Source organism: Ctenocephalides felis, unplaced genomic scaffold (assembly GCF_003426905.1).
Source record: "Ctenocephalides felis isolate EL2017-DRISC unplaced genomic scaffold, ASM342690v1 CF-g0.4_SCAFFOLD_01492, whole genome shotgun sequence".
NCBI lineage: Eukaryota > Metazoa > Arthropoda > Insecta > Siphonaptera > Pulicidae > Ctenocephalides > Ctenocephalides felis.
This window is the reverse complement of record NW_020537646.1, coordinates 36,294,516-36,319,623: the sequence shown is the minus strand read 5'-3', so window position 1 is coordinate 36,319,623 and position 25,108 is coordinate 36,294,516. Positions and strand designations below refer to the sequence as shown.

The window sequence follows — 25,108 nt, the reverse complement described above, 5'->3', positions numbered from 1 at the left end:
AAAAAAAAAACTTTTTTTGTTGGCCTGTGTGTGATTATTTTTAACTGAACGGTATAAGTATTAGTATATAGGATATTAAAAAAACGTTGAGGTGGGTACAGGACAACGTCTGTCGGGTCATCTAGTATATATATATGTATATATATATAATATATATATATATATATAATGGGGCTGGTACTGCCCTAAGGCAGGTCCATGAACTGAATTAAACTCCAATTCAATTTAAGGAAGAATAGTGTGAGAGTTTTTCCATTACCATTTCACAACACAGTGCCCGAAATTTATTAGTAGTTTATTTTTTTATTTTATCAATTATATAGATATGTACTGCAGTATATATATATAGTATACATGTATAACAAAATATATTATTTAGGTATTCGGTATTCGGCCATAAAGTAACCAAATAATCATTGCAAGCCTAGGCATAAAAATTGAATAAACATGCAATGTGTTAGTAATATAACAACAGTGGATAGTGATAACTTTGAAACAAACGAGTTTAGGCTCTCAAAGCCAAGTTACCAAATATTCAGTGTTTGGTCAGGGAAATGTGTTAAATATTTGGTCTTCAATAGTGCGCTACTGTTTATTTAATTTACTATTCGTTGCAAGCCTAATTTAAAGCCATAATTACTGTTTGCTCATACCTTATACTGTCGCCAATGACAGTAATCTTCTAATATGTCTAACATTCTTGTCATTTGACTGAATATTAATACTCTTGAATCTTGTTCTTGAAGCCGAGGTAAGAGTTTGTCAAGCAAACTCATTTTACCACAATTATAAACCAAGTGTTCATCTGTTGTATAAGGGGGCCCTGGTTCAGCTCCATCAAACAAATAAGGATGATTTGTACATTTTCGCAATTGCATCAAAATATTTTGTAAGCGCATTTTTTCAATTTTTCCAGCACCATTAACTAGAATAATATAAATGGTTTATAAATCCTATAAAATTAGTATAAAAAACATGTAATAGACTTTGTAAATTATATAAAAGACTGAGTTATCGTATCATCTAGTCATAATTATCATAGTACATTATATTATACTTACAGTATAATGTGCAATTTAAAAATAGAAAAAATTAAAATGTACTGTTACCAGATGTATATAAAATATATTAATAATATTTATATAAACTATTTTTATAGGAAATTCAGAAGTGAAAAAGAAATCACCTATATCTATATCCTTCATTAACACCTTGGTATACAACTCTCTTTGCATTTTAGAAAGGCCAATATAGACTTTAAGTTCTTTTTTGGGCTTTAATCGCTTTTCTACCTCGCTTTTCAAACGTCGAAGTAAGAATGGTTTAAGTACAGCATGTAATCTCTCAATTAATTGATTATCACCCAAAAACTGATTTGTATCAAACCAGGAATCAAAATCATCTGAACTGTTAAATACATCAGGCAAGAGAAAATTTAATAATGCCCACAATTCATGAAGATTATTTTGCAATGGTGTTCCAGTTAATAGTAGTCTATTAGTTGTTTTAAATTCTCTAAGAATCTCAGACAACTTTGATTTTTCATTTTTAATTCTATGAGCCTCATCAATGACCATATAACGCCATGTGAATTTTTTAAAAACTGATTTTTCTTTTATAACCATTTCATAAGAAGTTATGCACACATCCCATTCGCCAGGCATCATTACTTCTCGAATAAATGTGTTTCTTGTTTCCTGATCACCAATAAGGACCACAGCCCTGATTGACGGACACCATTTTTTAAATTCATTTGCCCAATTAGCAATTGTGGATTTAGGCACAATTACAATATGAGGACCTGAATTATTTCTATAGTGTTTCATATATCCAAGTAACGATATTGTTTGAAGAGTTTTTCCCAGACCCATTTCATCAGCAAGTATACCATTAATACCATTTTCATACAAAGATATCATCCAATTTAAGCCACGAATTTGATAGTCTCTAAGTTCACCATTTTTTATGTAATATGGAGAGCTTTCAAAGCGAGTTACTTGCTTCAGTTTAGCATTTGATTCTGCCAAAAGTTCTTCATCTTCTTCTTGCTCAGTTTTACGGTGGCGATGGCTGAATTGATTAAAAATATGTTGTTATTTTCATATATATATATATATATATATATATATATATATATATATATATATATATGTTATATGTATATCCATTATGTTCAAGTTTGTTCTGGAAACAAACTAATGTAAAACAATGTTTATGCTAACATACATTATAAAGCTAGCAAGCAACAAAATTAACTAACAACCTGATAATAGTACTTAAAAATATACTTTTAAATGTATTGTCATACTCAATATTTTTATCATCTTTCTTCTCAAGTGGTGTTTTTCGAGGTCTTCCAGCTTTTATTTTGAGCGGACTTGAAGGATTTTTGGGTCCAGTATTTGTCATAAAATGAGAAAAAATCTCAGTTTGTTGTAGCAGATAGTCAAATCTTTTACCTCTATCATTCTCAATCTTATTTTCAAAATCGGTTTCTTTTCCTCTTGATGAAATTGTATCTGAAGAAGATTCATTCTAAAAAGAATGCAAGATTTAGTTATTTGCATAATTTATTGTTTACGCGTCTTTCAATATATACCGAAACTGAATTTTCAGCTGTGTCACAAGGATCCATTTGTTCTTCTGGCTTCGACATATTCGCAAATACCGTAAAACGAATTCTATAAAAATCTCTTCAGTATTTAAAATCTTGATGTTGGACTTGCGGATAACATGCCTAGATAGTAGCACATAAAGATTTGTGGAAAATACAATATACAAATTATTTAAGTATATTTGTGATTCACAGTATTTAAAAAAATAACAGAATTACTCCAGAACACTAAACTATTTTTTTTTACTTATGTTCTACGAAACAAAAGTGGATAAAAAAAAGACAATCCCGGTATCTTCTTGTCACCTCAGAATCGAAAACCGCGAAACCAAAATAGTGTTACCCGCTTGAAGAAAATAACAACACTTAAAACATAGATAAGAAGTAAAGCTAAACCATAGATAAAAGAAGAGTATACCCAATAGTTCTCAATTGTCAATCACTTACGATTGGCAGATAAATATTTTTTCGTAAAATTTGGTTGTATTGTCGCTATATCAATGAATGTTTTAAAAGATATTACATATGCCATATGAAACTTAACAAAATGTGATTCAAATAATAATAAGGATATTTTTATCTTCCCTATGCTACCAATGTAATTGAACCATGAACACAGGCCAATCACAATCACGACACAATTTTTTTTAATCCTATTTAATTTATATATTCCAGATGTCAATTACAATTCAAAATATTATTCTTGATGCCAAAAGGCTTGCAGGTAGATTGAAAACTAGAGAAGCTGCTGGAGATTCTTTGATAAAAATAACACAATCTTTGAGCAAACAAATTGACATAATAAAACAAGTTAGTAATGGTTATTTTTTGTTTGAAAACTATATATAAATTCATATAAATATTATTTTTACTGATTTGATATTTAACAAAATAAGTATATTTTATGCTAGAATAAGGCCTAAATCAAATGACGTGCCCTTACAATCATAATATATATATATATATATATATATATATATATATATATAAAATTTTGGGATTTATGCATTTTTACTTAAGCTCTTAGCTAATATTACAACAGATATATATATATATATATATATATATATATATATATATATATATATATAGTACCCAGATGAATTGGAATTACTAAATGAAGTAGCACCTCAAAGACCACACACTGCTCTAATTGCTGGTATACAGCAAGAGAATCGATATATAAGAGAAATCCAACAAGAGAATCGAGAACTACGTGCTGCATTAGAAGACCATCAACATGCTTTGGAACATATCATGACTAAATATAGACAACACACTACTTATCAAATGAGAAAAACTAAAATTGATTTTTCTTTAGTACAAAATGAAGAGCAGGAACAGGTTTGTTGTGTAATTATCATTTTATTACTATGGAAAATTCTAATAATTGAAATATTTAATAGTTGTTTTAGTTTTACATTTGAACATCTCTGCACTTTTGCTTTAATATTATATTGAGGCAAACTTTTCAACCATGCTTCTATATCCTGTCTTAAATTTTCGTTGTTTTTATTTTACATCATAGTATCTTTTAGTAACATGGTGATAATTATTGTCTTTAATTTTATTTATCATTTTTCTTGTAGTTGGAAATGAAAGTTCATGATAGATTATTTATTAAAAGAAATTGCAAAAAATGGCATAAGACAAATTAATTCAATGTTACAAAGATCTGTGAAAATCACTTGTATATTTTATAAACCAATTAAATTATAAATCTAATATAGTATTATTTATGCAGCTTATAAAACAGCAGGCTAATAAGATTCAAGAGATGGTGTATATTATGCAAAAGGCTGCTAATATTGATGAGGAAGCTTCGAATCAAGATCAAGAGCAACTTTGTCGTTTAACAACAGAAAATAAGGTATGTAAATAATTTCAACATATTCAAAAATATTTAATTACTCAAACCTTTATTATTATAGGGACTTAGAGAGTTGTTGAAGATTGCAAAAAGCTATGGATCTGATGGCGAAAATATATTATCTATTACATGCAATGAAACAGAAGATAAAAACATACAAACTGATTCCGTGAATAACTCCACTGACTAATGTTGTAAAGTATTTAAAACAATAGATAATTTATAAATAACTTATAATTGATGTAATTGTATGATTAATTATTACTAAAGTTTGTTACATTTAGCATTTATGTTTTATTGAAATAATATTGTATTTAAAAATAATAAAAATAACAGTTTTTTTTATTTACTCTTAAGGTTTGATATGTATATACAGGAGCGGTCCAATGTATAACATATTTATTAATAATTTCGACTATAGTATGTTGTACTAAAAAATTTTTATTTTTTTTGAAACAACTATTAAATATTTCAATCATTAGAATTTTACATAGTAATAAAATAATTACACAACAAACCTGTTCCTGCTCTTCATTTTGTATTAAAGAAAAATCAATATTTCAAAAATGTAAAATTTATGTATATATATATATATCTATATATATATATATATATATATATATATATATATATATTCAATAGATAAGTCCTAGATTTTTTTAATATATTGATTGTTTCTTTTCCGAACAGTAAATCCAATAATAAAAAACAATTTGTTTTTTGAAGATGTTTAATACGACGTTTCGGAACTAGGTACGTTCCGTCATCAGGTTTATTCTGTCAAATACAATGTTTTTTTAAAAATATTGATTAACATTAATTAATGATGGTCAATACAGATTAATTAGAAAAAATTTTATAAAGGAATGGATTATGTACCGGGGTAAAGAGTAATAAGAAGTAACTAAAAAAGGTAAACTTTCCGAAACGTCGTATTAAACATCTTCAAAAAACAAATTGTTTTTTATTATTGGATTTACTGTTCGGAAAAGAAACAATCAATCAATAATATATATATATATATATATATATATATATATATATAGCAATAAAGGATAGAATAAATGTTAAGAAATTTTGATTTAAAGATCAAGTTGATCAAAACATACCAGTTAATTTCTGATTCAAGTCGAGGCTGTGCTACAAACTCTAAACTTTAGTATTTGTAATTCAGCCCTTATCCAAAGCTTCAATATTATTGAGTATAATAAAAATACTAATACATGTGTGGAGTTAACATTATTTTCCAATTTGGTATTGTAGTCTTTACAAAATATGACAAATCAGTACGTCAAAATGCGGAGCATCTAAGATTTTGATAAAGGCTGTAATTTAGATTTTATATTTCTTATAGAATATTAGCAGTGAACTATTATTCTCTACAATTATAAAAAATGTGTATTATTATAATCACAAAACATATTTTTTCATAATTATTTTATTTTATTAAAAAGTAAACAACATTTACTGAAATTTTGCAGAAATCATAAATATATCACATCATACAGCTGAGGTAGTATACTGTTCAGGAAATTTAAATGAATGTTGTCCTTGTGCAAAAATACTAGGCAACAAGCCAGCATTGGGAATTAAGTTCCATGATAAAGTAAGAGTAACATTTTGGTGACCCCTTAAACAAAAGTACATTTTTATTGATGAAGTATAATATTAATTATTTTTAAATATAAATTAAATATGACTCACTTAAGTCCATTTCCATCATCCCAAAAATAATATTTAGTATTCATGTTTTTCATATCAAGAACAGCATTCTGTCCACGCTCAATAATTTTATCCCATAGTACAACCTGAACAAAAATTGTTATATAAAACTCAAAACTGTTTATTAAATATGGAAAATCACCATTTAATTTACCTGATTCAGTTCATTATTTGGTGTAATATATTCAGCTGTTAAGTATAGAAACAATTGTTTAACATTCCAGTTAAATAAGTCAGTCAAATCTGTTTTTAAATCAAATGTAAGGAAACCCAAGTCATTTTTCTCTCTAGATGCACTATAGTCGGGCACGTTTTTTCTAAAATATATTATTGTACTATTAGTAATTACATTTCAGCGTAATTGTAAATTGCATTACAATTATCCTTACACGACAACTTTTACAGTATTCATATGTGCGGGTGTACGGTAATCAATAAAAACTGTAGAAGCAAAGCAACAAAACGTAAGAAACGCTAATACACTTAATGTATATGCTAAAATAGCATTTGCTCTTGTAAGCACAGTGTGCATATTTTATTGAATTCACTACGTCTAAAACAATTTTTTTAAACTGTGTCGCTTTTGGAAAAGGACACGTCAAAGTAACAGTTCGGTGAGGTTATACAAATTAGTATTAACTGTCACAGCCAAAGCATAAATCATCTAAATAAAATTTACTGTAGAGTGTCCACTCCGTCAATGTGTCATTTTAAAATATGGTGCATACATTTGTAATTAGATGGCGCACAGAGAAATTTGAATAAATTTATAGAAAATGCCATTCATGTTATTAAGGATATGGTAATGCATTACACAATGTAATATAAACATTTGTTTGCCATATCAAAGTGTGCGATTATATTGATATAAACAAAAAATCATCAATCCATAATCATATAAAAAAATCAATCATTACGATATTAAAACATATTTTTTTTATTATTTTATTATTTAATTATTGTAAATACACTTATAACTTGTAATTAATAAAAAATAAATATATACAGTTATAATTAAAGTATTTTACAATTGGTCCTTCAAAATTCAATCAATCAAACCATTTCTTATCTATGGATGCCATAATGTATGTTTACAATAATAGATAAAAGAAGAGTAGTGTTTACAATGACGCCATGTTTGATTTACGTCTCTGTCATATTCGATCAAAACGCAAATAAGCGCGACCGGCGACAGGGGCTCTAACAAAAATCGCGAAACAGACATTTGTTCGGAGCATTTCGGAGATTACCGGCCATGGTCTAGGACTATATTGGGTACATGGAATACATGTACACATAGCTAAAAGAAGAGTATGTACATATCGGGATATCGAGCTTAATGATAAATTAGTATTGCATGATGTGTCAGTCTTTCCCCTTGCTTTCGAATTTATTTTCAGCGACGAATCCGATGAATCAAATAAGGCTAAGAGGCAAAGTATGTGAACTTTGCATTGCGCTAAACAGAAACACTTGAAAATTGTTTATCTGTATTATATCTACTTCAATATTTTTGCATTAGATTTTGACATTGCACTTTGTATTGGGAATTGTTAATGTTGTGTAGTTGTTTCTTGAATTAAAAAAGGTGATTAAAATATAACTGTGTTCTGACATTTGAAATAAAATTATGATAGTTAAAAATAAAATGTTTGGAAATAATATTACTTATTTTTATGGCTTCGAATATGCAACATATTTTCTCATATCTCATAACATTGTTGAATTATTTGTGTCACTTGACAGTTTCCTTCACAAGTTAATTGGACATTGCATTATGTTCTTGATTTAATCAATTTACTTTTCATTGTAGATCAAAAATGAGTGACAATGAAAGATCTGGAGAACGAGTTTATGGAGGGTGTGAGGGTCCTGATGCTATGTATGTAAAATTAATAAGTTCTGATGGGCATGAATTCATTGTTAAGCGTGAACACGCTTTAACATCAGGAACGATCAAAGCTATGTTATCAGGCCCTGGACAATTTGCTGAAAATGAAGCAAATGAAGTCAATTTCCGTGAGATACCGTATGTAGTTGAATTTCTAATTTTAGCTTCATACGCATTAATAAAATAAACCTTATTACATGCCAGTATTTGTTATTTACTTCAAATCTCTAATTCAAGTAACTTATGTTTAATATCGTATTTTATTTAATAACATTATCAATATTTTTGTGTAGCTTATATGAATGGGAAATTTGAGAACACTGAATATAATGGTATAGTGGTTAATTTAGTCAATAATTAATTGATTTAAGAATTGTTAGCAATAACTCAAGATGTTTATGACCAATGACATAATTTTTATTTATGTTCAAATCTGAAACATTGCCACTCACCTTGCTTTATTTTTCAGATCCCATGTTTTACAGAAAGTGTGTATGTATTTTACATATAAAGTGAGATACACAAACAGTTCAACAGAAATTCCAGAATTTCCCATTGCTCCAGAAATAGCTCTAGAACTTTTGATGGCAGCAAACTTTTTAGATTGTTAAATTAATTAAATATATTTGCATGATATATTTTTTTCAGGTCTGCCTATTTGATAAGATATTTGCTATGTATATATGAGTAACTTGTTCTTTTAATAAACTTAGTTAATAATATCTACTGATCAGTTTGATATCTTATTTCTGCATGGTATCATAATCAACATTCATATAATGTATTTATTAAAAATCAAAACCATATTGAAGTTATCAAAAAAATCATATATGGGCTATACTTCCTTTAATACTTACTGATACATAAAGAGTTCACTTTAATCTCAGTATATATATATATATATATATTCAATATCCTAAACTCTAAGAATTATCACAATTAAATGAAATATATTCAACCAAGCTATTAAGTTAGATTACAAGTTCAAAAAACAGGTTCAAGAAACAAGATTTAATGGAATTATCTTGATTTGATAAATTCGCTTTCACCGATTTCAATAACTTCTTCACATTTTTAAGTAATGCATATCCTTTAATACTATTGGAAAATACATGATAGAAAAAAAACATTAGCAAGATAATGAAATGTTATACCATTTGAAGTATATTTAAATAACTTACAGAACTTTAAAATTAAATTTACAATAAATATCAATACTTTATTTTTTATATAAATATTGGAAAACATCACACATTATGTATCCTACACAAACAAGTTTTATTTCATCAAGTGTAATTGTAATACAATACACTCACTTTTCTTGTAATTTACCCATAAAGTGAGGTAGCTTTAAATTTATTTTTTGCGTTTGAGAATAGACAGGCTGGTGTTGCTGGATAAAAGCGCAAGAAGCAGGTTTCGGCAAAATAATTCCTTGCATAACTGTTTCTTGTTTATTTGAAGTACCAGTTGTATTTGATATGGAATTGATGTGAGAATTCTTTGTGCTTTCGGCTGTCTCTACAATTTTTAATTCACTACCTCCGTCTTTAGAATCTGATTTACACAAGTCATTGTTTTCAGATTGATTGTCAATTTGGGTAATATAACTACTCTCTCCTCTCTGACTAGTATTCATTAATGTAGAATTATCTCTATTTTGTATTGTTGTTATAGTGGCTACTGGAATGCTACTAGATTTAATTTTATCATCATCCATTTTCATTATTTGAGCATTGTCATAGTTGCCCTCAGTTGTATGTAAAGTTTTTGCAAGATGTTGATTTTCTGGAGATTTCACTTGAAAGTTTGATTGTGAAAAGTTTGCAACATTTTCCATTTTGATTTGTTCTGAGTTTGATTTCATTGCCTGAGCTAAAATTCGAGCTTGAATTTGTGGAAATCTTACTCGAATTGCATCAACCACATCTAGCAAATTTTTAGCATCTATTGCTAATGCATGAGCTGCAGAAAGCATGCTCCTGTAGTTGATAAAAGAATACATGTGCAAATTTATAGAAAGAGCTTATAAAATATTTTTGGTTTGTCAAACTTACTTTCGGTATTCTGCATCTAATGTAGTTTCACTGTACTGCTGGGCAAGTCTCAAAGCCGCTACTAGTTCACTCATATCTTTAGAAAGCACTTTATGCGCCAATTCCACTTCCCTAATTTAAAGAAAAAAATACAATTCTTTAATTTAAATAAGAGTTAATTTTAATCGACTCTGATAGGTTAACAAAAATTGCATTTGTTATCTTATTCAGTTATATATAAATTTATATATAAATATATATTAATTAAACGTTTCTACACTTAATGTGTCAACATTTAGTAATATAAAAAACATTACATAATAACAACATTTGATAATAAATATAAAAAATATAAAATATATAACAATATATATAAAAAGGCATTTACTATTAATTATGTTGTTATTAATTTTATGTTTTTGTGTTTTTTCTGGTTTGGGTGTATAAAATTTACTCCACTTTTTATATTTTATATTTTTTATATTTATTATCAAATGTTATTATTATGTAATGTTTCTTATATTACTGAATGATGACACACATTAAATGTCGAAATATTTAATTAATAAAGAATTGGTCTTATTAAGCTTCTTTTAATTCAACAATTGCAAAATACTTCAAATATGTATCAACGTCGACAAACAATCATATATATGTATATATATATATATATATATATATATATATATATATATATACATACGACTAAACCTTGTAACATTTTTATGAGATATTTTATATTATAATCTCTATGATAAACATAAATGTTCTTATGTGAAATAGGAGTTGACTAGATGCTTGTGTACGCACTTACAACGTCAATTATTAAAATTACAATATGTAAAAAAAAATTAAATTGATAAATCGTACTGCTAAAGCTGCGGGAATAAGTATTTTATTAGGTTTAAAATAATTTTGAAGCTTCAGCTTAAAGAACAACGGTTCTAGAAAACTATTATTTTATTGAATAATGTTTGTAGTATAACTTGTTATTCATATGCCATAATAATTTGTTTTAAAAAAAAAACATTCAAATCAGATCAAAGCATAATTAGTTTATGTTGTTAAATTACCTGTGAGCATGAACAGGGAATAGATTGACTAGAGAATCAACAGCACATAGTAGTCCTCGCAATTCTAAACCTACTGTACGAACTAGATCCAGGTATTGATCTACTTTTGCACTTTGCACACCAGTGCTCAGAGCCATAATCGCCCGAACCACATTTGTGGTACATGTGTAAACTGAATCATTTGTTCTATCTAATTCTACCTTTGAGCCACTCTCTGAATTTTGAGAGTGAATCTGAAATAAAGAAATTAACTTATCTTAGGCATGCAACTGTAATTCAATTATCTTATTTCAAAATAAATTATATACCTTTATTTATTTGGATCACTCTTTTTAGAAACAATTTGCGTAACTTACTTACTTATTGTAATTTTATATATAATTAGAAATATCAAAATGAGTTGTGTTACTAATTAAAATTAAGGCATAAATTTAAATATATATATATATATATATATATATATATATATATATATATGAATTAAAAATACTCACTTTCGAAACTTGTGTTTCTTCAGAGCCTAAATTATCACATCTCTCTTGAGAAATACTTTTGTTCCTAAACAAAACCGAACTTCCCATGGGGGTATGAGGTCTTGAATCACCATTTGGAGGACTAGAAAATCCATGATTAATATTGGCAGGCAATGAACTAGGTTGCTGAGAAGTACTCTGACTTAAGCAATTTTGATAAGGGCTATGTTGGAAATTCATTTGCTGATATTGTTGATTATTATACATTGAATTAATCCCTGAAGGTTGCTGAATGAATTGAGATGGTATAATTGCCTGGTTTGCATAATTCGCCATAGACGCATCAAAAGACGAATAGTCTACTGGATCAGATCCAGTAGTTATAATACTTAGACGCTTTTTCTGAATATAAAAAGAAATAATGTTTAGTAAAGAATCTTATGTGCAGAATTTATAATTCACATAGATCATAAAAAACATAGATAATTCATACAAAGTTTTAAAGATATTTTACTACAAAAATTATTATTGTTCCACAAAAAAATTGATTCCATTCAATCCATTCTCTAAACCGATAAAATTCAAACCCAAATATACCTCTTTTTTTTAATTGTTGAACTCATTTAGATTATTTTGAGATAATGTGTGTGCAAATTATTCTGCATTTTTGAAAATATGACAAAAATATTGTTCAACTGTTCAATTACAAACAACGTTTCGTTTTCGATAAATTTGATATATTAATTTTGTAATTTGAAAAAATATAATAATTGAAACTGAAACAAATATTAAATTTCCTTAAAAAATCGATCTTTGAATGGTTTCATTTTGTTACCAAAAAAAATTACCAAATTTGTCTCCTCCTCCACAAGCCATTTTTGATCTTCTTCACTTTCACGTTGCTGTTGTCGCAGTTTTTCTTCTATAACAACTTTATCAGTTCCAACATCAGTACTCTACAAAGGAAAATATCTTATATTATTATGAGCAGTATTATTTATTAAGATATATTCCGAAATACATGCATATATACACACAACAATTGGCATAAACTAAATTTTATTTTTTTTTAAAATCACTACTAATGAATCATTCTATATATTCATAAAATAATGTTACGTAACAAACAAAAACAATATATTAACTTCACGCTGACAACGTATGCAATTATACGAAATAGCTACGCAATAAGATGAAGAACTATTTTGTTTGATATTGAACGCTTCTATGTAAATATATATCGAACTTATAATTTTAAATTTCTGAACTAAAAACCTTTTGTGAATATATATATATATATATATATATATATATATATATTGAATGGTAGAGTCTTGGATTTGTGTATATTTTGTAGAGTTTCGAACAAGAATCCAAAAATAATACAAAATAAAAAACAAGAAAAGTTTTAAAAAAAAAACAATTTCTTTATTTAATTATTTGTTTATTGTCGACGTTTCGGAACTAGGTACGTTCCATCTTCAGGACATCTGTCAAGAAACATGATCTTGATGAGATTTTAGCAAACAATATGTTTAGGAAAAGAAAATAGATTTTTTTTAAATAATGAATTAATTGCAAAAAAAATATAATAATGTACAGAAATATGATAATATGTTCAAAATGAAAATGATAAAAATGATAAAAATAAATGAGTGGATTATCAGAACAGGATATTAAACATAATAGAAAATTTTTTGAAAGTTATGGAAATTTTTTAAGAAAAGGTTAATGACAAAGTTGAATTAATTACCTGTATGTTTGAATATTTGTTAGCACTTTTTCACTAAACAAGCTTTTTTAACAAAAATGAATTTGTGAGTTAATTTTCCGCCGAATAATTAGATTTTGTAAATCAAAATTACTAAAAGATTTGTCTTTTTTAAAATTATTATTTGAACATTAACAACAACATTAGATCAGATCACAACCTATTACATGATTCATATTTAAATTTTTTACACTTTTTGACAAACAATTAATATCGACTTCCTTTTAAGATCAACAATTTAAGTATTCACACCCTAACATATAAAAACACACACATACAATCTCACATCTCTCGTTCAAGTGTTTACACGTGTTACAAAGGACACACCAGTTTCAATTAGTTAATTTTCGAAAGCCAATCGAACAACATCCAGAGAACAATATTATTTGTGTTTTCAAATAATAATTTTAAAAAAGACAAATCTTTTAGTAATTTTGATTTACAAAATCTAATTATTCGGCGGAAAATTAACTCACAAATTCATTTTTGTTAAAAAAGCTTGTTTAGTGAAAAAGTGCTAACAAATATTCAAACATACAGGTAATTAATTCAACTTTGTCATTAACCTTTTCTTAAAAAAATTCCATAACTTTCAAAAAATTTTCTATTATGTTTAATATCCTGTTCTGATAATCCACTCATTTATTTTTATCATTTTTATCATTTTCATTTTGAACATATTATCATATTTCTGTACATTATTATATTTTTTTTGCAATTAATTCATTATTTAAAAAAAATCTATTTTCTTTTCCTAAACATATTGTTTGCTAAAATCTCATCAAGATCATGTTTCTTGACAGATGTCCTGAAGATGGAACGTACCTAGTTCCGAAACGTCGACAATAAACAAATAATTAAATAAAGAAATTGTTTTTTTTTAAAAACTTTTCTTGTTTTTTATTTTGTATTATTTTTGGATTCTTGTTCGAAACTCTACAAAATATATATATATATATATATATATATATATATATATATATATACAGTGGCATCAGAACCGTGTGAGCTGGGTGGGTTTGAGATGAATTTCAAGATATGATTATGTGAAAAAAATGAGGCCACGCTGGCTGCCTAAAAAAAAAGAACGAGCCCACCCATCAAAAATTTGCTTCCGACGCCACTATATATATATATATATATATATATATATATATATATATATATATATGTGCGTGTGTATATATATATATAAAAGTGTAGATAAATATATAAACAGGTGTAAATACATACATACATATATAATAAATTATAATAGTAAATTCTGTAAAAATAAATACTATTATACCATAGAACTATGAAGATAAAATAAATGGTAAAAAAATCCTGTTGCAAAAATAAGAGAATGCAAAATAAATCAGGTTCAAAAAAATAACATCAAAATACATGCCAAAGATGATGATGAAGCAAAATAAATAAAATAACATATATAATCAAGAAAGAAACAAAAAGATCATAACGATATTGCTGTTGCACTATAATCATTGTATCAAACCTGTTCAGCGCTATTATACTGCGTGGTATGGAATGGTGCATTCATTGTATTTGTACTGAGACTATTATTTGTCATTTTATTATTAATGTTAGCGCAAGATTTAACGTTGGCACCTCCAAAATCATATATGTCTTCTTGCACATGACCAGTATGATGATGCTCTTTTATTTGTTGCGAATAAACTGTCGAATTTCCGTACATTTTAGCCATTCCTATTCCCATTTTTGGCTGTGACATAACTTTTGGTGAACCTGAATATATACTTTGCATTTCTCTTATTTTAGGGCTGATTCTAGGAGAGATGTGTTCCAGGAGTGGTTTGGACAAGGAATCATTAGAAAATACCCTGCTAAAACTAGGACTGTTTAAGGAAAATTGACGTTTTACTTTCTCACTTGATATACTCGGATAATGTAAAAGATTGTGTGAGTATTCATCAACACTGTTGTGCAGTTTTGTGCTGCGTTCTAGTGAATTGATTCTCATAGGATATCGTTCATTAGAAACAGGAGTATTTGTGGAAAAACCTTGAAGATGAGTATTGCGCTCAAGAGATCTGACTTTATTCATGTGGGATTCTGGATATTTAATAGATAAATCTTTAATTGGCAACTCCTCATTAGAAACATTTTGTTTCATAAGTTTCAGCTCATTTTTAGAGACATAATTACCGGAATTAAAATTTGAGATCATTTTCGACACAACACTTTCAGTTATGGGAAGGGGAGGCAACTCAATTTGAGCAGGTTCTTCTAAAGGAATCTTGGCTGGTGGATCTAAGTCTAACAAGCTGTGGGCGGGAATAGGTAAAATTTTAACGGACGGTTCATCGTTATTGATAGTCTGTGTGGACGCAGATGTTGGAACGGAACCCGGAGTGGTTTCGGTAGGTTCAATGAAATCCACGGCTAATGTATTAAATACCGATGCAGGTGTGGTGTACGCGGACGGGTTAACTGAGCGAGATTCATTCTCGCGCATCAATTGAGCCAAGACGGCCGGACTCTGCGCTACGATGTAGGTTTGCGGTGCGCCGCCATTCGAAGTCAGGGACAAAGAGGAGCTCGAATCCGAATCTGAAAGTCAAACAAATTGAATATTAATTTATTTCACACAAAACACCACTAGATTTGACAGATAAAGTAACTTTTTTTTGCCGAAAAAATTGCCAAAATGTGTGATAAGAATAAAAACTACAATATTCACATGTATTGTAATAAAATCGCATTCAAAAAATGCATAAAAGACATCCAAACTAGTGAGGTGCATGGCATCGCGTCTTAAGGAAAATTGCAGGAACTTTCCGTACCGTAATTAAAAATCTTGTTACGGAACCCCAAAAAATTTACACGAAATGTGTACACATTATTAAAATCTCTATAAAATATCTGATAATTTGATGTACATATGTCCAATAAACATTTTTGACCGCCAAATGACATTTTTTAACATATTTTTTATTGAGAGTCCATAACCGCTGGACCTGCCTTCCCGAAAATTTAATCAGTTGTTCATCTTGTCAATACGAGTAAAATGTTTCTTGAATTATTAAAATCGAACGCTCCGTTCTCTTAAAAACTGAGTTACCGTTTTTCGCACTTTTTGCCCCGTATCTTCGGAACGGCTAGACCTGCCTTCGCCAAAAACTAATCAGCAAGTCTCCGTATCAATACGAATCGAATGTTTTTTGAATTATTCAAATCGGTTGATCGGTGTTCCCGAAATCGTCGACGAAAATTTGTATCCGCACACACATACACACATACAGCATTTTTTTCTAAGATATGCCAAAATGTTCAAAAACCTTTGAAACGTAAAGATATATAAACATTTTCATTTTCGAGTTTTTTACTTACTTACCCTACGAGAAGTTAAAAATAATTCGAAAAATATGGTTAGATTATAGATTTCATATTTTCGTTAATTTTTACGTTTTATTTTTTAGTTAAGCCTTATATTATATTGTTCAAAACTAATAGATTTTAAAAAAATACGCATTACGTCAATTTAACGAGATATATATAAAATGGCCATAAACCTAGTGTTAAATGAATATGAATCTTATTTCTAAATGTAATTTGAAATTTAAATAATGATAAATATTGAAATCACAGTATTACTAAAAGTATTTAATCTAAATAATCCCATTCTGTGGAATAATCATAATCAATAATTATAACCAATCAATATATTTATTCAAAGATTAATATTATTATGCAAAGATATATAGTTATAATGTTTAATTATTATGCTTATTTTATTATGTTCTTAGTTCATCGAAAGCAAACCCTGTAACAATTTTACCTATTTCAAATAGCAAATAGGCTATTTGCTATTTAATTTTAATGCTTGATGCAAAAAAAATAGAGTAAGAAATAAGTGAAATAGAAACGAATTTTTATACTTATGAGATTGGGTCTGGCTGGTTTCGGTGGAGCCACATCTTGTTCTCCAGATGCACCACTCCAAGACATAGCAGCCACACGACGATTTTCGCGACGCATTGTTTCGTTCGCGCTATGTTTTTCTTCCATCAAAATCTCACTACAGAATTTATAGTAATATATGAGTAATACATCAATTTAATGAAATATCATAGATATTTGTCCAAAATAGTTACAAAGATTTTATATTTCAGTTATGATGCAAACGGAATATTTGAAATAAAAGTTTTACTAGAAATACGAAATTTTTAATTATGACTTATTTTGAAATAATTCTATTTATTTTAATTAAAAAGAAAGCTTAAATTACTAACTTCAAGACTTCTTTAATATGTTTAAATGTAGGTCGTTTAGAAGGCTCATAGCTCCAGCATTGACTCATAAGGCTATAAAGTCTAGGGGGGCACAATTGTGGCAGTGCTAAACGTTCTCCATTATCTAGCTTTCCTATAACATCATTATTGCGAACTCCTTGAAATGGTTTCACTCCAAGCATTAAAATCTCCCACATACATACACCTACAAAACAAATGTTTAAAACATCAATACAATACCCATTATAAAAAAATAACTATAATATATAGAATAAGCAAAAATTACCAAACATCCAAACATCACTGGCAGTAGTAAATCTCCTAAAATTTATTGATTCTGGCGCCATCCACTTGATAGGCAATTTTCCTCTTGAAGCTTCATAATAACTTAGAACTTCACGTGATAATCCAAAATCTGCTAACTATAAATAAAATAGTATTTAAAACTTATACCAATCAAACTATTTATTGTAAAAGGACATGACATAATATTTATACAAATTATTTTAATCAGTTTTTAATATCTATAATTCTAGATACAAATAATAAGTATTATATTTGACCATTTACCTTAACACAAGTATGAGCGCTAACTAGAACATTTCGTGCAGCAATATCTCTGTGAACGAATTTTTTACTTTCCAAATAACTTAATGCTGTTGATAACTGATATGTGTATAAAAGAAGAGTGCCTAATTCCATTCTGTAAAATAATTATAAAAGTATTAATATTATTATTTAAAATATATATAGATGAAATGATTAGTTACTTACTTATGCTTATTCTGTTGCAAATATGCCCTTAGTTCACCAAATTTAGCTAACTCCATAACGATCCAAATTGGAGGTTCGTCACACACTCCGATTAATTTTATGATATGCGGATGCTCGAACTTCTGCATTATATCTAACAAAAAATCAGTTGAATTATAAAATAACTATTCGAATCGGGTCTTTCGATTATTAAAAAACATACACGCTTCTTCTAGGAACTTTTCAGCTTTCTCTGGATCGTTATCAGTTTTGCAAGTCTTCACAGCTACTTCTTGAGGGCATAAAGGCAATCCTGCAATCATTTTTGGTGTACACACACCTTTATGAACATCGCCGAATTGACCCTCGCCAATTATTTCTAATAATGTTATTTGTGATCTTTCTAGTTTATAATCTTGTGCTAAAAATAAATTGTTCAAATGATTTACCTAAATATTACTTATATAATAACAATAGTAATGTTAATAATCGTCAATCTATAGTCTGATCGTAATAGGGAACAGTCCATGTACTATAAGTTAAATATGATTATAGAAACAAGAAATATAATTATAGAAACAAGACTAATAAAAGTAATTAGCAGACTAAATTTCTTGTTAATGTTTATTATCATTTATATAATATTAACGATACTCGTTTGTGAAATAGATAAATATATCAAATTATATACTTTGAAAAAAGTATATACACGTTTATACATTCACCTGATAATGGATTAGTTAATTTTGATTTTTTTTCATGAATCATTTGCAAACCTCTTTTACCAATTTTGTCTCAAATTTTGACGAAAATCAATAATAATTAACATTGATTCAGTTTTAGTTATAATCGGTCAAGCCTTAATATAATAAATAAAAATATTTTCATAATTGTTTCGTAGCAAGTCCTGAACCAATATCACTCATTCAAAAACCTTTCAAAACATATAGGCTTAGTATCGGTCAAGTCTACAACTCAAAAGTTAATAAAACTAAACTATGATCCGAGGCCGCCTTGATTTTGTTTAGAGGTAAAGACATTCCAAAGAAAAACGCACTGAGAAACGGATAATAAATTTCAGTATTAAATTTTCAGGTAAGTAATCCTAGTTTTTTATATAATTATATTTATGCTTAAAAAAAATTAATAAAACGAAAAAAATACTTGATGGTGTAGAATAATCCCCTTCTTCATCTGGCACATCAGCATAATCTTCTGCTAACATGGGTTTGATATTATTTGTACCAGAATGAGCTGCTGCTGTGTCAGACTGTTGCTGTTCCGCAATTTGCTGTACTTCCTCTGAAATGTAAAGTAATAATAAACATTTAGACTAATAATAATAATCGCAATTATATTTAAAAAAACATTTACCGGATTTTGTCCAAAGTGATATTTGATTTCCATTAACAAGTTGACAATAACCATCTATTAAATCCGCAATACTCTCTGCCGTCTGGTAAAAAAAGAAAAGAAAATATTGAGAAATATTAAACTATAATTACAAAATAAAAACGAATGAAATAAATTATCAGAAAAGATGCAAGCCATGACATTAATTATTTCGAAAATATTGATAAAATATAGCATCAATAATACAATAAGATATTTTTTTATATTTACCTCAAGTGTGTGACAAGATATTGTTAAAGGTTCTTCAGTGCCTTTCACTGTCAGTCTAATAGCAGCTTTTCCTTTGCTATCAGATTTAGTGCAATCCGGACCTATGGTTCGAATACTTTTCACCAGGGCAAAATCGGCTATTTTATTTGGTAATGCTCCACGATGTGTTATATATGAAATTTCTTAAATAAAAAATAATAAAAAACTCAATAAATTAAATATATTGATGATTTAATAATAATATAACTCACCAATATTAGGACCTATCACTAATTCTACTGGTATAGTCCAACCAGATCCTAATGCTACAATAAAATGTTCTTGATCAAATTCAAAATTTCCTCTTAAAATATCAAAGTACCTAAAATAAAAAAAAATGTTGTTGATCATATAATTATTAGTACAGAAAAATAAAAATTTCACTACGCAACTTACTTGAGCATTGCTTCTGTTTCAGTCAAGGAAGCTACTTTTTTGTAATGCGACTGAATCATTTTGCGTAGGGTTTTTGGTTTGAAACTTTCTAATACACCTTTTGGAAAAAACTTGTGCAAACCAACCTCTCTTTCCAAATAATCTAAACTCGATTTTTTATCCAACGTAATCTAAGTAAGATAATTTGGGATTAAAAAGAAAAAAAAAACAAAATTTATTATGTTGTTTTACCTGTGGATTATTATAAACATGTCGAATTTCCAAACAACATAACTGTACGGCAACTTCCTGATCCAAATTTGGGTGAGTGTTTTGCAAGTAATCATTTCTAACCTGCAAATACACAATTATAAATTTACTTATTATTAACTAAAATTTATAACTTTCGGTTATTATTAACTTAAACTTTCAAAACACATTGAAAAAAGAACATATTTGACTTAACTTTAGCATGGGGGTGTCCATTAATTACGTGAGCCCTGAAGGGAAAGGGAGGGGGGGTCACAAAAAATCGCAAAATATCACGCGAGGGAGGAGAGGGTCTACAAGATATCACGTGTGTTTATTTTTTACCTCAATTAGAAAAAAGATCAAATTAGAAAAAAATATACGATTTTTTCTAGATACTAAAAATACGTAATGTTTGATAAGGGATGGGGGGTAATTAAAACATCACCAGGTATCACCAAGGGGAGAAGGAAAAAATTTTCTTAAAAATCACTCAGGTGATTAATGGACGTACCCCAAAGACTGCATAGCACATAACTTATTCGTTCACACTATTAATAAATGAATGATACAATTACCTGATCGTAATAGTAGTGAAATGTCGCAGTATCTCGTTCAAGCATGGTTTTTAGACTAGCGGGTAGATATCGAATTCTTAATTCACATCTCCATGAACCTGGACCGGAACAACGCTCTAATACTTTAGTCATGGAATCATCATGAGACAGCCATACGACCTGAAAAACAATTATATTATTACATTATATTACATTAATTAATGTTATACATTAGAGCTTCTTTATTTATGCATTTTGAAAAATATTTGAAATTTACCTCTCCGTCTGCTAAATTTCGAAGCCTGAGCGCGTAACATCCAGCAAACGCTCTGGTTCCTGGACGCATACCAGTCACTATCCTGGATATGATATCACGAGCATCGGTCATTTCATCAAAGCACACCATATTAAATTTGTCGTTTGGACAGTGTACTTTAATCGTAGTTCTTTTATCACTTCTCGCCCCTAAATTCGAAAGATAACATTGTTAGGAAATTATATAAAAAATATGAGACATTGATGACTGTTGTATAATTAAATAATACTTAAGTAATATTTAAACATTTTTCTTAGGTGAGTTTTTTCATGAAAACAATGTAAAGTAAATTGAGCGGTTACTGTCGTTAATAATTATTGAAAAAATCAATCCATGGGTCGAACTTATATTATATGTTTGATATACAGTGGTACCCCGACTTACGAGTTTACCTGACATACGAGTGTTTCCAGATGCGAGCCGCCAAAAGAGCGATTCGTTGCTTCGATATGCGAACAAAATTCGAAATATGAGCATTGGGCGATTAATAGTTTTCTAGAAGAATGTTAATGGCAAAAGAAAAATATGAAAAAATTTGTCCTATCTTAAAAATATTTGAAATATTTGCTGTTTTATGATATGAAATTATTTTATAGTTAATTATTTCAATTATAAATTAATATTAATTGTGTAATAACGATTTAACCACGCGAATGTATAGAGGATTATTTTAACATTTGAAATTTTGACTATGCATAAAAGTGATAGTACAGATATATATGTTAAGCTCACGTTTTTTGCTTTTTGTACATTTACAAAATATTACAAATACAAATTGGATGTAATACAAATTACAAATGTAATTTATATGGGAAGAATTGCTTCAAGATACGAGAGTTTCGACATACGAGCGTGGTTATGGAACGAATTATACAAGTATATTGAGGTATTCGTATATATATACATACATATATGTTAAAGGTGTTCAAATTTGATGTTGACATGTATGATTAATGTCTTGGAGGGCGTAACATCAAGTAAAAAATGAATAAAGTAAAGATTTTTAAAACATCTTTATTTTTCCATACGTTTCGGCGTAAAATTCTACGTCATCATCTGTGGTTTTACAATTTTGGAAAAACAGAAAAAGTAACGTTAAAAACTAAATATAAACAGAGCAAGAAAAAAAAGAACAAGATTTAACTAAAAAGACAGACTAATTATATCTAAATCTTAAATTAAAAAATTACAGAAAGCATTACATACTTGAAATTCTTAGATTATCATTTATACATATTAACAACACAACTTGTGAATAATTAATAATTGGAAACAAGCACTAAATGTCAGTGATTACGTTTTTTATAAAAAAATAATAAATAATAAAATATTATCTGAAGTAAACGCTCATCCAAGGCAAGATTGATTTCTGCAAAAATTGTAAAATGCAAAACAGAAATTTTTGAAAAACATGTGTTTGTAATAAAAAACCGTTCAGCGATATATGCAAGTGTGTGATAGTGTTGAGTAGGGTTTGTTGGTTTTCAAAAACCGGTTTTAAAAACCGGTTTTTTGACGAAAATTATGAAATTCGAAAACCGGTTTTTTAGTAGAAAAAGTCGGTTTTTACTGTATAAGTGGAAAATGACAAATATAGCCAAATATAAAAGAGAGATGCAAGCGTTTTGATTCTTGGAATCATATTGGTTCAATAGCATTTGGAATCTTATCAGTCTGCTATGGTTCCAAGAAAGGTTTTGTGTTATCTTTTGTCTAATGTTATATATTAATTTAGATTTTTATACCAGTGTATAAGAATTTAAATCAGTGTGACTTCTTCTTGAAGAAGTAGCTCCCTCTACTCAATCTTTAAAAAAATGAGTTTTTATCCCTAGAAGCCACAAATAAAAGAATAAAAAATTTAGAATTAGTATATCAGGCTTTAAAAACAATTAAGTTCGGTCGCAAGTAAGAGAGTATTTTCTATTTTGAGAAATATTATGAGTAAACAAAGGACACGTCTAAGTAACGAATTGATAGACATTCTCAATTTTTTGAAATCATGTTTTATTAAACAAAAACACAATTAAAATTTTTAAAATTAATTAATTAAAATTGCTAGGAATAGAAAATACTCGGGGTTTAGCTTAATTGTTTTCACAACTAAAATTGATAGTTACAAGTATGTATCAACATGTAAATGAATGTTTTTGTTTAATGTTTAATGCCTAATTTAATGAATGTTTTTGATTTAAAAATGTATTATTTTTATTTATTCGAATACTGTTCTTTGACTGAGATAAAAATATTTTCATTCTAATATGTGAAAATGATGCATGAATAACGAATAATTATTTTCAAAAGTATTTAATTCAGATAAACTATTAATTTTTTGCTCTACTAGTTAAACTTGAAATAATTTTGTCTACTATCCATAAAATTAAATCGCACTAAATTTGCGGATAAAAGATTTTCTATATAAAATTCGAAAACCTGGTAAAACTAAAATTCGAAACCGGTTTTCTGAAATGTCGGTTTTTGTATAAACCCTAGTGTTGAGCATAGGTGTTAGGTATTCGATACAAATTGGGAAACATTATTTAAAACATATTGGTAATTTTCGCAGAGGAAGCTGTATCAGTTCGTTTATTAATACTATGTTTGTCCAAAAAATAAAAGCCGATTTCGCAAAGCGTCTTTGTGAGACTTTCGACTCATGATGAAAAACCTTTGCATCATACAAATTTAACTTATGGTTGTTTAGTTTTAAATGTTTTGTGATCATCGTTTGTCCTTGATTTTGGCCACAAAAAGTGAGCCTATTGTTTGTGACGGATTTTATAAGATGTGGGAAATAGGAGTTGTGCGTGAGGGATATACACACACACACACGCACATATATATATATATATATATATATATATATATATATTTATTTATTTATATATGCGTGTGTGTGTGTTTGTGTATGTAATTAATAATATCGTAGCACAAGAATCAGCACTTACCGTTGCGAGCGGGCGAGCCGTGGGGCGTCGATTTGGCTGAATCGGATGCCATGGTTTTATTACAGCGCGATTTTTCTGCAGAAATGGCTTCCGCATGAACTATCGTTTTGCTGATAGTTCGTTTGTCGTGGGCGCGATCTTTTGCGGGTGAGATCAGACCTGCCCTTCCGAAACAGGCGGACCCCTTGCCATCATTGACATAACTGAAATTAAAAATAATCGAACTACATTAATTTATCATAATTAGAAAAATCTAACATAACTATAAGTTGATCAGTATTAACCAAATAAACTCATAATTGATCCAGCAAATGAATAAGTTTATAATTAATTTAAATAATATATTCATGCTGAATAGGGGCAGTTTATGTTTTCAATATTATCAATACATTTTACAAAGTTTTGTATCATTAACTCTTGTTACTGGAGACAAATAAAATAACAACATGTAAATATAAAATAAACTAGTTGATATTGGTATTTTCCTTGAGGCAAGTTACATGAACTTAATCACATATCGGGGTGAATAATCGACTTAATCAATA

The 25,108-nt window shown here is 28.2% G+C and overlaps 4 protein-coding genes and 1 pseudogene across 4 annotated transcripts; 2 read left to right on the top strand and 3 right to left on the bottom strand.

Moving 5' to 3' along the window:
* Positions 1 to 647: 647 nt before the first annotated feature.
* LOC113371205 lies at positions 648 to 2,904 on the bottom strand (annotated as a pseudogene).
* Positions 2,905 to 3,058: 154 nt separating this feature from the next.
* On the top strand, positions 3,059 to 4,674 carry LOC113371204 (FGFR1 oncogene partner 2 homolog). Its single transcript, XM_026611847.1, has 5 exons — positions 3,059 to 3,212; positions 3,290 to 3,424; positions 3,707 to 3,958; positions 4,359 to 4,484; positions 4,546 to 4,674. Exons 2-5 carry the CDS (start codon positions 3,290 to 3,292, stop codon positions 4,672 to 4,674), a joined length of 642 nt encoding a protein of 213 aa, XP_026467632.1. The 5' UTR covers positions 3,059 to 3,212.
* A 1,292-nt stretch (positions 4,675 to 5,966) lies between these two features.
* Positions 5,967 to 6,824, bottom strand: LOC113369858 (signal peptidase complex subunit 3-like). The gene is made up of 4 exons (XM_026610457.1): positions 6,596 to 6,824; positions 6,361 to 6,523; positions 6,189 to 6,292; positions 5,967 to 6,114 (listed from the first exon to the last, which is right to left on the bottom strand). The coding sequence occupies exons 1-4, from the start codon at positions 6,736 to 6,738 to the stop codon at positions 5,985 to 5,987; spliced, it is 540 nt and encodes a 179-aa protein (XP_026466242.1). The 5' UTR covers positions 6,739 to 6,824; the 3' UTR covers positions 5,967 to 5,984.
* Positions 6,825 to 7,603: 779 nt separating this feature from the next.
* Positions 7,604 to 8,708, top strand: LOC113369859 (elongin-C). Its single transcript, XM_026610458.1, has 3 exons — positions 7,604 to 7,794; positions 8,020 to 8,235; positions 8,567 to 8,708. The coding sequence occupies exons 2-3, from the start codon at positions 8,027 to 8,029 to the stop codon at positions 8,706 to 8,708; spliced, it is 351 nt and encodes a 116-aa protein (XP_026466243.1). The 5' UTR covers positions 7,604 to 7,794; positions 8,020 to 8,026.
* Positions 8,709 to 9,409: 701 nt separating this feature from the next.
* On the bottom strand, positions 9,410 to 24,754 carry LOC113371203 (focal adhesion kinase 1-like). The gene is made up of 21 exons (XM_026611846.1): positions 24,564 to 24,754; positions 21,577 to 21,764; positions 21,321 to 21,479; positions 20,746 to 20,847; positions 20,515 to 20,684; positions 20,331 to 20,440; positions 20,080 to 20,261; positions 19,831 to 19,912; positions 19,621 to 19,758; positions 18,680 to 18,877; positions 18,478 to 18,610; positions 18,274 to 18,406; positions 17,990 to 18,125; positions 17,704 to 17,908; positions 17,350 to 17,489; positions 15,870 to 16,021; positions 12,528 to 12,635; positions 11,701 to 12,081; positions 11,207 to 11,439; positions 10,155 to 10,265; positions 9,410 to 10,079 (listed from the first exon to the last, which is right to left on the bottom strand). The coding sequence occupies exons 1-21, from the start codon at positions 24,613 to 24,615 to the stop codon at positions 9,410 to 9,412; spliced, it is 3,783 nt and encodes a 1,260-aa protein (XP_026467631.1). The 5' UTR covers positions 24,616 to 24,754.
* Between the last annotated feature and the right edge of the window lie 354 nt (positions 24,755 to 25,108).